We start from the raw sequence: 13,590 nt of genomic DNA on the forward strand, positions 1-13,590 counted from the left end.
ATCATGTATGGCTTCAGTTATTGTATTTTAAAACAGTTCCAGGATAAACGTCATAAAACCCTTGTTCAGTTCATTGCTCATATCCAGAATAAAATAAAACATTTCGGATACTTACTAGAAGAAATAGCAATAACTGTTTTAGATAGTCTAAACCACTGCGTTTAATTTTACATCGTACTACAAATTTATTGAAATTTCCTTTCCACTTTGAAGTTTTAAGCTGGATGTCGGACTTTGAGATGACTTTTCCTTCATGCGATCAGTTGTAATACCGTTGGCAGTGATCAGACAGTGAAATACTAATACCGTAAAATTCCGGTTATAAGCCCCCCCCCGGTTATATGCCCATCTACCTGGAAACAAAAAAATACATCCGATTATAAGCCCCCCCCCTCTTCCGGATGACAGTACTGAACAGGGCTAAATGTTGCTTTATTGTGCGTTTCTAACTTAAAAACGTATTTCGATCAACACTCCCGTGGCTCTTTTCGAAACGATTTTTTTATTCCGCTTATAAGCCCTCCCGGATATAAACCACCCAAAACCCCTTACGAAGTTGTATAAGCCCAGGGCTTATAACCGGAATTCTACGGTAGTTCAGTTGCATGCACGCTCGACGTTAGTACCTTGGAGCACCACATTTTCGGGCAATTCCGGAATAAAAATACAAGGAATGTGTTTGAAATGAAAATTACTAACTTGTACTAACTTAGATAAGCTGATAAAATACTGGCATAAGGCACAGAGTGAGGGAATAAGCAATCGTTTTGGCCGAGTAGAGTTTATAATTGGTAAAGTTGAGTAGGCAAGAGCTGAGCTAAGCTAAGCTGAGCAGAGCACAGTATAGAAGAGTAGAGTAGAGTAGAGTAGAGTAGAGTAGAGTAGAGTAGAGTAGAGTAGAGTAGAGTAGAGTAGAGTAGAGTAGAGTAGAGTAGAGTAGAGTAGAGTAGAGTAGAGTAGAGTAGAGTAGAGTAGAGTAGAGTAGAGTAGAGTAGAGTAGAGTAGAGTAGAGTAGAGTAGAGTAGAGTAGAGTAGAGTAGAGTAGAGTAGAGTAGAGTAGAGTAAAGTAGAGTAGAGTAGAGTAGAGTAGAGTAAAGTAGAAAGTATTGGCCATTGGTTAATTCTATGCATTATTCGGCTGAAAATCTATAGTTTCTAAAATTTTATTGATTATCAAACATTACTTAAAACACAACAAATACGACCTATACACATTACACTACTGCAAATAAGCTTTCGAAATAATCTTTCCGTACAACACAGATCATCGCGTTACATGATTCTATGAAATTTTTGTGCGTGAAACGTCATTTAATGCGTTTACAATGCAGTCATGATACTTAGATATAATTTGATAAAATTGAGAAGCACAAGTGCTTGTATTGCGTCCTCGGAAGTCTGTTGGATTGTCTTCAGTTGACCCGGCTGTAAATCTCTTACAGTTGACCTCACCAGGGCCAAAGGGCGGAGCTTGACGCTCTGAGCGATTGACACAGGCCTTATCATTTAGTTCTTTAAATTTCTTCTGCATCCTCCTCGTCAATTTCCTCTTCTACATCACTCTCACTCTCTTCCAGATAGGTATCATGGCTATCTCTTTTGAATCCAGCACCAGAAGACCGCCTTGACCCGTCAAAATTTATCTGGGACCCAGTCTCTTCAAACTCATCGTCCGACTCAGCATCCACGATCTTGCCATCCCTGGTAACCAAATTCTGCACAAGCGTCTCGTCTACGCCTGCGCTACGGAGGATATCCGCGTACTTGCGCTCTGCGGCGCGCCTTGCAGTGACCTGGGATTGTTGTTCAAAAAGCAGTGGTCGTTTGTTGATGCGGTCCTGCATCTCTTTCAGTTCTCTGTTGTATTCTTCCCTCCGCGCTCGATCACTTTCCCTGAGGAAAACAAAGCAACAAAAAGAAACTGTTGAGTGAAGCCTCTCAAAAAGACTTTCCTTTAGTTGGTCACGAAACCTGAGAGGTTGCGTGACAAGCAGGTTTGGGGTAATATAGAGTAGAAAATGCATTTGCATGCGTGGGAGAAGCCCCAACAACAAGTGGAAAAAGGGAATTAAAGTGATTTAAAGTGCCGGCAAAATCAACCATCAAGTGGCCTTCTATAAGTTTTAACATTTTAGAAACAAGATTTTCTTATCTACCCGAGATAATTTTTGGGAATGAAAAAGAATCTTATTGCGCGGAGCGTGCATTAGAGGCTTATGGTCAGTGTCAGCTACGCGTATTAGAAAAACAACCAATTCTACACAAACAAGCCAAAAAAACAATAAAAAACCACCAACGGACCAGTCCGTACTTTTCCTTTCTTACCTGAAACTTTGCACTTTTTCCTTCGCAGCTTTTATCAGTTGTCCACTGTGATCATTTGCCATAACTTTTCGTGTGACTTCTGGCTTCAACATCTTCTGACGGCGTCGCCTTCGTTGTTCTTGTTTAATCTCGTCTTGCTCATTCGCTACCCTCTGCTCCAGGCTCTTGCGAACTGTGCTCTCACGCAGGCGCGTAGACTCCGTAGTCCTGAAGTAGGAAGGGGATTTTTTTAGAAGCAGGGCGATAAATCGAATTGCGGTAATACTCTTTACATTAAGTCTATTTTATAAGTTTTGCCAAATACTTGCGAAAAAAAATTACTTCTATGGATCTAAATGTCAAAACCAAAGCTTCATTAAAAACAAATGTGTCTCCCGGGCGTTATTATCAAAGGTTACAAACAAAACGAAATTAACTGTTGAGCCTAACAGTTTTTTCAAAAGCCCATACCGCAATCCGTTTTAATCTTCTTCAAGGGGAGTTTTGTCAATCCGAAACTTAAAGTTCCTTGGTATTTGCTATGTCACTGAGATGTTCCTTCACTGTTGTAAATGTATATTTCACTCAAATTGGTGGTGATTTTCTAATGTCAAAATTTGGCAAAAGTCCGTGATCCTGTCCTGACTGGATTTATTTGAGATCCAGAACCGTGATTTATACTTACCCAAACGGGAGTGTGTCATGTGGGGTATGAGGTCTGGCACTAGCGGGTCGTTCCCGGCTGGCTGAGCGATCTCTGGACGATCTGCCACTGTCCGGTACCTCTTGGGACCGCGAGCATCTCGACTTTCTCGCAGCGGACACGCGCGCTGTTCTCAGCTGGAACGGTTCAACAACAGTAGGCTCCTTTTCTCTTTTCTTGTTCCTCATTTCTTTTTCAAATTGCCTGTGCAGCTCATCAAACTCTGGTATATCAGGGTTAATTTCTGGCCTAAACTTGTGCTCTTTTGTCATAAAAGCGTTCTTGTTGCCTTCTTTATTCAACTTGCTGCGAAATTGACCGAGCGTGTACTCCTCTCCTCTTGATTCCATGTTTGGTGGCAGACGGGACGCAGCGAGCATTTCTTGAGATCGCATTCGCATTCGAATCGCTCTGTACTCTTCTTTTTCGGCGATCTTGTCCGCAAGAGTCAGATCGAACAAACGATCGGGAAATGGATTAGCTTTGAACTTCTTTTTCTCCACCGTTTTGTTTTCGAGATCCGCAAGATTGCTCAGAGATTTCGTTCTACGCATTTGTCTTTTCTCCTCTTCCCTTTTCACAAACTTAAACGGCTTTTCAGTTGATTTTAGTATCGCTTTGCTAAGCTCTCGCACATGGTACCTCCTGAGCTCGTTTTGCCGGGTGATCTCGTCATAAAGGGGTAAAAACGTGGTGGCGGGAACAGGCTGCGCGCGGAATTTCTTATGCAGCTCCGCTTCCTCCTTCTCTTTTTTCTTTTTCAAGTCCTCCTGAAGAATCATTTGTGATCTTGTCATATGCTTCGCCTTTTTCTTAGCTTCTCTTACAGTCATGGTGAATGGTTTAGGAATTGTGATCTGTGGCGTCCATTCGTTCTTTTTCTCCTGCTTTTCACGCGGAGGACTCGCATCAGGGGGGTAATCATACACAGAGAACCCTTCCCACATGTCTTCAACTACATCAAGCGCAGAGGATCTTTGAGGGTACATTTCCCGGTAAAGAGCATTTCGATCTTCTGATCGCTTCCTCGTGACATTAATTTCATCGTCTTCCCAATGATCACCATCTATAGGATCACTATATGATCTTCTACGCGATTCTTGCAGTTCTTCTAGAGATGAGTCTCCTGGAAAAACAAAGGAATGCAAATCTTAGAAACAGTCATGCAAGTCACGACACTATACCTTACAAAAGAGAGGTGGGTAGTCTCCATAGCTGATCGAGTAAGGATTTTAACTCAATAAAAAAGAGTCTGATTGCCTGTTGTTTAGGCCTCTAGTAAAAAAAAAAGAATATGGAGGATAATTGGATTTGGTAAAATAGAGCGATTTTCACTTGAGTGTCAAAAGTAATTTGCATTTGCTTTGGTTTTGCATTACTACGCTTTGTGATTGGTTTGAAAATCTTGCGCCACTTTCTCATCCAATCAAGAGTAAAAAGAAAACCAACTGTGGGTTGTTTGCGCGCATTTTCCAGCTCTTCACGCCGGCTACATGTATTTTCTTTGAGTTTTGATTGGTTAACTGGATTGACTGTGTGCTTTGTGATTGGTCAGAGTGATAACTTTAGTTTTGGTTTTACAACACTCAATTGAAAACCACTCTCAGGGAGGGAAGTGAAAACAATATTACCGCCGCTTGCATCTAAGCGTGAACACGTGCCGCCTAAACTTGATCTATGGTACCGGTAATTGGGTATTAAATGTGGCATGATTGGTCATCAAACGTTTGAAGTTTGGTGGACCATAATGGTAACTTTTGTGCAGAAGGTTCAACACATGCCGGTTTCAAAATTGCGGAAAGATTGGATATAGAAGACTTTTCTGAGAAATTGATCCTGATCTGTGTCGATATGCATATGCAGGTTCACTTGAACCATTTCTAGTGTTAAGTTTCACCCGTAGTCAGTGTTTATGGTGAGCATTTTGAGTGCAAAAGTTCCATTATGGCCTGCTAAACTTCAAATGTTTAACACGCTTAGATGCAAGCGACGGTATATAGTCAGTGATGCAAGCTACTTGGAAAAAAAATCCCGAGTTCTCCCAAAAAATGGGAACCTATGACCTTCCGCACACTGGTTGGATACTCTAGCACTGAGCTACAGGAGAAGTAGGGTAGGGAATTAGGGTAGGGTAGGATACCAAGGGTAGGATAAGGAAGGGGTAAGGCAAACTCCATTTAAACATGGTCAATGTCAAAGCTAGCCCGCAAGCAGGCTCATGCATGTATTTGAATGAAAGTACTGGTACTTGTAGGTGTATTTCCATGAGTCAGCTCGCAAGCCTGTGACACAAGCACACAGAAGACTTCTTGTAGAAACATAGTGATTTTTCAAGGTTTGGAACTGGCATAGTTCATGTTTCACTCTTTTGCACAAACTGCTCAAACTGCACAAACTTCCCTGGGACGTGTCTTAAATATCCCCCTCGGACTTGTCTCTAACCACTATTTGAACTGCTGATTCAGAAATGAGCTCAGACTGGTTTGAACTAAGGCTGGAGACAAACCCTACTGGAATACTGATGTCCCCAGAATCAGACAAAAGGGTGGAACTGTTGCCTTTATGTGCAATTTCGGAATCCTGGTAAAAAAGCCTGCATGGGCTCAAACCTCCACCAACTTTTATTAGTTATGTTCAATGTCGCTGAAGAATTAAAGAAACAAGAACTTCAATTATGCGTTGAACGTCAGTCGTTTCGCCTACAGGTCGATTCGCCTACAGTGAAGTCAATTCGCCTACATGACCTGAGTTTTTTTGTCTACACTGAAGTCGATTTGCCTACACGTTCGCCTAGAGTTTGTGCACCTTATTGGTGGGAAACAATAAAATATGGATACTATTTATTATTAAATTGATTAATAATTTACTAATTATAACTAGGAGTTGCTGATAGCAAGTTAAGTGCTGCAAAGTAAGTTATAAGAATAATAATAATAATAGTAGGAACGAACGGAAGGTCAAAGGAATGTTTCGGATGTTCACATTTTCAGATGTGAAAGATATGATTTTCTCAGGGAGTTAAATGTTTGTAATTCGCTTAGTTTATAAAAAAATTAGTGAAATTGACAAATGGAAGCAATGTAACCTAACATAGCACGTGCAATTCGATTGCAAAGCCATCAGAAACACCCATTTATGACGTCAAAAAGCTCAAAGCTCGTTCCATTCCAGCGCGCGGTCATTATGGAACGTTTTCGTGGAGCCGTCGCAAATAATCTTCGTAGTGATTTTGCTGTACATATTTCCCGCTTAAGGCTCAGAAAGTAAAATTTCTCCTTAAATTTAATTGGTAATGAATAATTATGAAAGCGAATTATAAGAAGGCCTCGTAATTCGTTATTCATGAAAAGACCGTTTCTCCGGCACTTTACTTGACCATCTTGCTCAGGAGAGATTTCTTGAGAAGCATTTACAAAGTACTGAACAGAAGCGCAAGCGGCAACGCTTTAAAATTTAACTTCTTACTCTTTAGCGAAAAGGACATCGCAAACGACAAATGCAACTTCAACATTGTAAATGCCGCTGATCATACGTACTGCATGTACTTAAAATCATCGCCAGTGAAAAAGTTGAATAGAGTGTGTCGCCTATATAAAGCGCCCAGGCCCCGTGCGGACAGTCAAAAATAGTTCTGCTGCTACGCTAAGGCTTGGCAGCAATTAATAAATAATTGATAATAATTAATAGATATGTAAAAATATCCTGTTCCGTTACCTTCATTTTCTTTATCTTCCATTGTTCTTTCATCTCTCACTGACATGTCCCTGATGTGATCTTCTGGTCTGACTGGGATGCTATTTCCTTTTCGCTCGTCTTCAGTAGCTTCTATGAAAGGATCATAATCACAAAAAGGAAACTGTTTAGGGATTCTAGATTCATCATAATCGTTCACCGCTATTTTAGTTCTTGAGTCCAATTCAAATCCAGACTCGTGTTTGTCTTTCTCAGAGTAATACAGTTTTTCAACCGCTTTTAAAGTTTTCTTGTGTTCATTCTTCAACGCTAATAAATGCTCGTAGAAATGATCCTCGTCAACATCGTCTAGTTCGCGAAGAGACTGCGATAAAGACTCCCTGACCGACAGTTTGGGTGTATGACCTTGATGATGCCTTTTGTGCCTGCGAGAAGATGGTGGCCTGTCTTCATTCAATGCGCCGAATCCATGACCGTCAAGAGTTTCATTTTCTAAAGAACTTCTTGTCCTTTCGTTTATAGTTGCTGGTTTATCTGTTTTAGGGTGTCTAGGGGCAGAATAGCAGTGACTTCTTATAACGGCTGCTCCATGGCCAGACGCCATTTTGAAGAATATTGAACTTCGTAACAACCGCGCAGCTTTGTGTTTTGTCTTGACAACGAAGTCAAATGTCCCACTTTGTGGGGTAGGGTGACAAGAAAGACTGTGAAATGATTTCTAATTTTAATATTAGGATTTAGTCATGTTCATTGTTCACACAAAATAAGGAGCAAAATTAGATAAATGGAGGTATTTAATCCGTTTGTCAACGTTTTATTGCACAAAATTTTGTACAATACACCCCTCTCTACTGGGGAATCGATAGACGACAGAGCCTCGTTTCTTTGTTGTCGTTCCCACTCCCTTACTTTTTACCTCGGTCGAGAAAATTCAAAATGTCGGAATCGGCGTTGTTCATCTTTGCACTCATCGATGGAGCCGCGCTCCTTTTTCTTACCGTTTATTTTGTATCCTTTACATGAAATTGTTGTCAAAAAGGCGCTTAATTTTAAAGACTGTTTGGCTGAAGGGCAAGAATGGAAAGGTCGCTTGATGGGGGTAAAATCATTATCCAACATTTCTTAGCTCGAATCTGCTGGTGTCCGCTTTGGCATGTCTTGTCAATTTAGAGCTTAACTGTTTAATTGTGGAAACGATATTGTTTCTGCATCTCTAAAACCATAGAACTACATTTGAAAAAATCATGTTATTTAAATTTAATGGTACGCATGAACTAATCTTTAAACATGTAGTTTACACTTGTTCTCGAGTTCCAAATTAGTTTGTATACGTTGTTGAAATTCCTTGACTCTGCATGTATTCAAGATCATTAACTTATCGGATCTAGAATGCGACTACATCAACGCTACTACGTGCTGCCGAAGGCTTAACGTGGTAAGTACGTGTGTTAGAGAGGTCTCTAATGTTGCAAACTTTTTTGCTTGTAAATGAAACAGAAGTTAGTCTCACATTTATAACCACACCCAAGAATATGTTTGGTAATTTGTACTGTAAAAAGTGGGAAAAAAATTAGTGGAACAATTTAAGCGTTTGTAAGTCAGTTGACGGTATTTCTTCACTTTGACAAAGGTTCAAAGATTTATTTGTACTTTTGTTTGTTGTTGTAAATTTAAGTACAAAGTTCAAAACACCTGTAGCATATAAAATTAAACTTCAGTAACAGATATTATACTTTTTTTCAGTGGATTATTCCAGAAATGGTAGCTCATGGAATGATAACCATACTATTACTTGGTCATTACCAGTGGATATTTTTCTTGCTCAATGCTCCCATGCTGGGATGGCTTGTTTATAGGTAGGGTAACTTTCTTTAAAAAAAATAGGCTACCTACCCAACAGTCTTTTTCAAAGTTTGACTGGCCATTTCTTTCAAATTAAGGTTTGTTTGGGAATTGTTATTTGTTGTTTGGATAGCTTTCTGTGTTTGTATCTTTATGAGCAGGTGTGCTTTGTGATTTGTTTTGTGATCTTTTAGTACTGGTGGAAAAAAAGAAACAAGAGGGATGGGGCTGCTAAATTAAATTTTTGACAGGGTGCTGCTGCTAATGCCCTTAAATCCAGTTCCTGATTCAGGCTTTTTATAAATTATAACCCAAAAAGCAATAATAAAAACATTTCTTCCACTGTTGAAAAATTTGACTGCCAGTATCTGCACCCTTACTCTAGACTCATGTGATTGTTTAAGATGCTAAAGTGGCAAAATTATGTACCCAGGTTCAAGATTAAGGATACGCACTGAAAATCATACCCTCTAGTCAAGGTCCGAAGGGGGGGGGGGAGGGGGCAGGAAGAGGGGAGGGTTGTCTTAAGCCTTTAGACCCTGAACATTTCTTTTTGTTAGAAATGCAGGCTCCAACAAGAAGCTTATATTATACCTGCCAACTCTCACGCCTGCGAGTTGAAAACTTTGATCTCACGCCAACTCACGTTTACGAATCAATTTATCACACCTGGTCGAAAAATGTGAGTTTTTACAACCAAAATGGACACACTTTCCAAAAAAATGTAAACTCAACATCTAAAATGAGTAAATGACGATACTTTCTCAGAAATCTCAGAGATTTGATGAGAGAAGCATTTGGAAGGGGGTCGTGTTTAGCAAAACATGTCCACGCACTAGGATCGGGATATGTTCGGAACGTTTTCAGAATACCTCGGATGTCTTCGGGAGGCTTCGGACATTGCGTATCCTCTTTGGAAATTCTTGCACTCTCAGGATAAAAATCTCATGCCTTGGACCCAGAAAAAGTTGGCAGGTATCAACAGCAGTGCTTATATCAACATAACATAGCTCATGTCAACCTTCATGCTAAACAATCAAGTTATTGGCATTTGTACATTTTAACTGATAGGAATTTTTAGAATGTTGAGTAAATATGATAACTTAACTAATAGCTTTCTGTTTGACAGGTTTGTGAATAAGCCAGCTGGCAATGTTGGTTTGTATGACCCGGCAGAGATTCATAACAGGCATGAACTTAAGGCATTTCTTAAAGAAGCCATGGTCAAGCTTGGATTTCATCTTGTTTTCTTTTTCCTTTATCTTTATAGGTAAGGCTTATTTTTTTCTTTATAGGTAAGGCTTTCTCTTTTAATGTTGCCACCATCATGTGCAGTGCATAGGCTAATACGTGAGTGATACTGGCCAATATGTGGGTGATACTGGCCAATATGCTGTTTGTGTATTGGCCAATGTATTGGACCAAGACATCAGTAGCTTGTTGCTTGACACATTAGTGATAGCATGTGGTAGCATGCCAACAAACATAGTGACACACTTCTGACCCATTGGCTGATTCCTGATAACAGACATTACCTTCAGCTGTGATCATGCATAGTTATTGCACCTTAAGGTTCATTACTTTAAAGTTCCATACCTAATGATTCCTTTTTTCACTGCCACATTATGACAGTGTTACTGTAATCCTTGAAAAGCATCCCAGCCAAATGGATTGAAATCTACCAATCACAACCCACAAATGGAATCTCTTGAACCCATTAAAGTGAATTTCTGTTTCCAAAGAGGTGAAATAAGAAGATTGACGGTAGCAAAAAAGTGCATCAATTAATAAAACAGGATTCTTGTGTAATTGAAAGGTGCAATGTTATTACATAATGCTGATAGCCAATGGACCTGCTACCACATAACTGAGACAGGTCCTTTCTTTTGTGTACTAAATAACATTTTATGCGCGGTTGGTATTTTTGTTTCAGTATGATAGCTGCACTTTTAGAAAGTGGCAAATCGTAGCCAACAAGTTGAAAAACAACGACCCGTACCTTCATACAAGGATTACCACATTTTCATGGCTTATTGCTCAACTACACTTGTCAGTGAGTTGGCCCTCAAACTGCTTATCAGATTCATTCACTTAGCATGGACTTCTCCTTTACATAGAAATTTGATGGACCTTTTCAAAATGTCACGGTGTAAAAATATTTTACACTGTCTTATAAAATTAACAGAGATAACTTTGTTTTTTCACCTAAGTAGGAGTTCCATGGCAAGTTAAGCGAGGTTAAATTGTTTTGATTTTTATAGCCTGCAAGTTAGCTCTCTTAGGGGTAGAGGGTAGAGACAGCTTGCTTGCAGGCTAGTTTCTTTATAATGTATGCTGAGTTTTTAACTTTCTCATTGCAATCATTTTTAGACTGTTTTCTTAACAAAAAACAAAAAAACAGATGGACCATATTTGATTAAAATATTGATTAATTCCGCAACAAAATTAATATCTAAAAAAGTATCAATTTTATTCAAATACGAAATCAGACTTTTAAAATTCATAATAGACAGCATTAAAAAATTAAAGTTCTTTGCTTGTCTAGCAAAAGATGTCGGAGGTTAGATAAGGATAGACATAAGTCCTTGTGTTTAACAAATTTTGGCCAGAAAAAAAAAAAAACATGTGCTTTCCCTAATAGTAATATTACATTACAAACACAAATTTTGATGCAAATTATGCACATATTTTAAGAGGAATTGTTTATTTGTAATTTAGATACTTGGAAAGGTATTAAGGAGATTACTTTGTTCTTATGTTGTATAAAAATAAAATAAAGGTGTTAAACCATTTACCAGGTCATTTAATTTTGTTGCAGAGAACCATTTTCCTAGGTTACAAAATAGCAAAAATGTTGTGCTCAAACTGACCCTACTCTTCTGGGAACAATAATTATTAGCTCAAGACAAGGATTTAAGCATCAAATAATTTGTTTCCCAGAATAATGCACTGTATTATAATTTGCATTTTGAGGTTGTTGAAAAACCATTTTATTGGAGTGACAAATAATTAAAAGTTATTATTTTTTATTACTATTGAAACAACTAAACTGTTAGCACCCCAGAAAAAAATGATTGCATTTAAATTAAGGGGTTGCTCGTGACCATTTGCGGCATCCAGAATGGTGACGTGGTCATCATCTATGATCAAAGTTTGAAGGAAAGTCAGACAATGTTTCACACAAGCGATAACGAACGTGGACTGAAGATAAAAATTTATCCCAAACCCAACATAAATTTGGTCAATTTATTTTTTTTATGCAACAAAATACATTTTGAGGATTTTAGTGAGACGTAAAAAAATTTAAATTCAAGTCTTCTGTGTTTGGAAACTGTATCAAACTGAACAGTTTACAGATCTTTATGTGACCAATGTGGACGCTGCAAATGATCACCTGAGCAAGCCCAAAATTCAATTGTGATCAATCATTTTCCGGGTTACTAACAGCTTAGTGATTTCAGTATAAAAATACATAATTTAGTGCAGAATCACATTATAATAAATAATAATAATCAAATAAAATGTCATGCCAAAACCATTATATCAATATACTAGGTACTTGCAGTTCCTTTTCGCATTGATCAGATAAACAGTAATCAGACTGTGAAATTTTCAACTCTCTACTAACTCTAAGAAAGGAACTGCAAGCTATTTTACCCCTATCTACTGTCATGAGAAGTCAAGACTGAGGGCAAGCTCTCTTAGGTGTAGTAGGTGGAAGGAAGGAGAGCTTGCACTGACCTCCCATTCCTTAAACCGCCACCCCTAAGTGAGCTTCCTTGCAGCCTAAGAGGAAGCATCACCTAGCTGCAGGGACAGCGGAACATTTTTCCAGGTGGGGGAGGAGGGGCTGACTAGTGACTTGAAGTGGGGGGGGGGGCTTAAGAGACTCTTCTCTTAGAAAGTCTTTATTTTTTTCGGAAAAAAAAAGGGGGAGGGCTAAAGCCCCCCCAGGACCCCCAGCTCCCCTGGCTCCGCCTTCCCTGTCAGGCTTCTTTTAGGTCTTGACTTTGAAAATTACAGTACCACCCTCACCCCCCCATAAAAATATTCAGTCCAAATGAAACTCCCTTTGCTCTATCACTTGTCGCTGACTTCCTTCCTTGCCAGTTCTAATGCTCCTATAATTCCGGCCGAATCACCAAACACACTCTCTCTTATGTAGCTTGATAATCCCTCATCTGTCTTGAATTTTTCTACATCAAGATATCCTTTGAGCAAATCTTTGAACCATCTTCTAACTTTACCGTACAACACCTTTCGTTTCATTATACCACCCCCTAGCACAATCACGTGAGGGGACAAAAGATATGTTATATTGAGGCACAGTACTCCAAGGTAGTACCCAGCCTTCTCCCACACCTCGTGGTCATCTGGAAGTGTATGGAGCTCTCGTTGACTCACTCCTGCACGGGCTGCAATGGCTTTAGAATGCACCATTCCTTCTATGCAGTAGCCGTGATTGTAGGCACAGCCTCCGGTATAACTATCCCCAGGCATGGGTGGTACCATCATGTGTCCACCTTCGGGATGTAAAAGGCCGTGTATGGGGGCCCCGCCCACCACGGCTCCCACCCCGATGCCAGTTCCTGCGGTGATATAAACAACCGTGGGGGGATCCGTAAGATTGTGTACAATCTGCGCCATTTCAGCCATGGCCGGTGCGTTGACATCGGTTTCAAATCCGATCGGTGTTTCGCCAAATTCACGTTTAAAAAAGCCCACAACGTCGGCAACATTTCGCCAAGCCTCTTTTGGTGTTGTGGTTATGTAGCCGTAGGTTTTGGATCCCTTGCGGAGATCCACTGGACCGAATGAAGCGATTCCAATAGATGAATACGAAGCAATGTTCAGACCCGCGAGCTTCCTCTTGAGGAATTCCGACAAACTTGACAGCGTTTCTTGTGGCGTGGTGGTATCCGTTTCAAAAGATTCAACAATCTTTGTCGGATCACTTAACTCAGCAACTGCAGCAAGGCATGTTGTTCCACCAAGCTCAACACCAGCAATATACGCCATTTTGGGGGCCGTTCCCTGTGTTATTGTTT

The 13,590-nt window shown here is 39.8% G+C and overlaps 3 protein-coding genes across 3 annotated transcripts; 1 reads left to right on the forward strand and 2 right to left on the reverse strand.

Annotated features, from left to right (window-relative positions):
* Positions 1 to 1,149: 1,149 nt before the first annotated feature.
* On the reverse strand, positions 1,150 to 7,320 carry LOC144635176 (protein FAM161B-like). Its single transcript, XM_078494254.1, has 4 exons — positions 6,722 to 7,320; positions 2,990 to 4,133; positions 2,326 to 2,532; positions 1,150 to 1,893 (listed from the first exon to the last, which is right to left on the reverse strand). Exons 1-4 carry the CDS (start codon positions 7,302 to 7,304, stop codon positions 1,515 to 1,517), a joined length of 2,313 nt encoding a protein of 770 aa, XP_078350380.1. The 5' UTR covers positions 7,305 to 7,320; the 3' UTR covers positions 1,150 to 1,514.
* A 262-nt stretch (positions 7,321 to 7,582) lies between these two features.
* On the forward strand, positions 7,583 to 12,095 carry LOC144635314 (protein cornichon homolog 4-like). The gene is made up of 5 exons (XM_078494425.1): positions 7,583 to 7,708; positions 8,067 to 8,135; positions 8,444 to 8,556; positions 9,672 to 9,812; positions 10,476 to 12,095. The coding sequence occupies exons 1-5, from the start codon at positions 7,637 to 7,639 to the stop codon at positions 10,510 to 10,512; spliced, it is 432 nt and encodes a 143-aa protein (XP_078350551.1). The 5' UTR covers positions 7,583 to 7,636; the 3' UTR covers positions 10,513 to 12,095.
* Positions 12,096 to 12,398: 303 nt separating this feature from the next.
* On the reverse strand, positions 12,399 to 13,580 carry LOC144635145 (putative fructokinase). Its single transcript, XM_078494205.1, has one exon. It carries the CDS (start codon positions 13,559 to 13,561, stop codon positions 12,623 to 12,625), a length of 939 nt encoding a protein of 312 aa, XP_078350331.1. The 5' UTR covers positions 13,562 to 13,580; the 3' UTR covers positions 12,399 to 12,622.
* Positions 13,581 to 13,590: the final 10 nt, after the last annotated feature.

Source organism: Oculina patagonica, chromosome 13 (genome assembly GCF_052425735.1).
Source record: "Oculina patagonica isolate OP01 chromosome 13, crgOcupat, whole genome shotgun sequence".
NCBI classification, from domain to species: Eukaryota; Metazoa; Cnidaria; class Anthozoa; order Scleractinia; family Oculinidae; genus Oculina; species Oculina patagonica.

Bases quoted from the DNA above. Each gene is read 5' to 3' on its own strand.
- LOC144635176 (XM_078494254.1), bottom strand. From the start codon at position 7,304: ATGGCGTCTGGCCATGGAGCAGCCGTTATAAGAAGTCACTGCTATTCT. The intron at 2,533-2,989 runs GTAAGTATAAAT...TTCCTACTTCAG, and splicing joins CATGACACACTCCCGTTTGG to GACTACGGAGTCTACGCGCC. The intron at 1,894-2,325 runs GTAAGAAAGGAA...TGTTTTCCTCAG, and splicing joins GAAAAAGTGCAAAGTTTCAG to GGAAAGTGATCGAGCGCGGA.
- LOC144635145 (XM_078494205.1), bottom strand. From the start codon at position 13,561: ATGGCGTATATTGCTGGTGTTGAGCTTGGTGGAACAACATGCCTTGCT.
- LOC144635314 (XM_078494425.1), top strand. From the start codon at position 7,637: ATGTCGGAATCGGCGTTGTTCATCTTTGCACTCATCGATGGAGCCGCG. The intron at 8,136-8,443 runs GTAAGTACGTGT...ACTTTTTTTCAG, and splicing joins GCTGCCGAAGGCTTAACGTG to TGGATTATTCCAGAAATGGT. The intron at 9,813-10,475 runs GTAAGGCTTATT...TTTTTGTTTCAG, and splicing joins TTTTTCCTTTATCTTTATAG to TATGATAGCTGCACTTTTAG.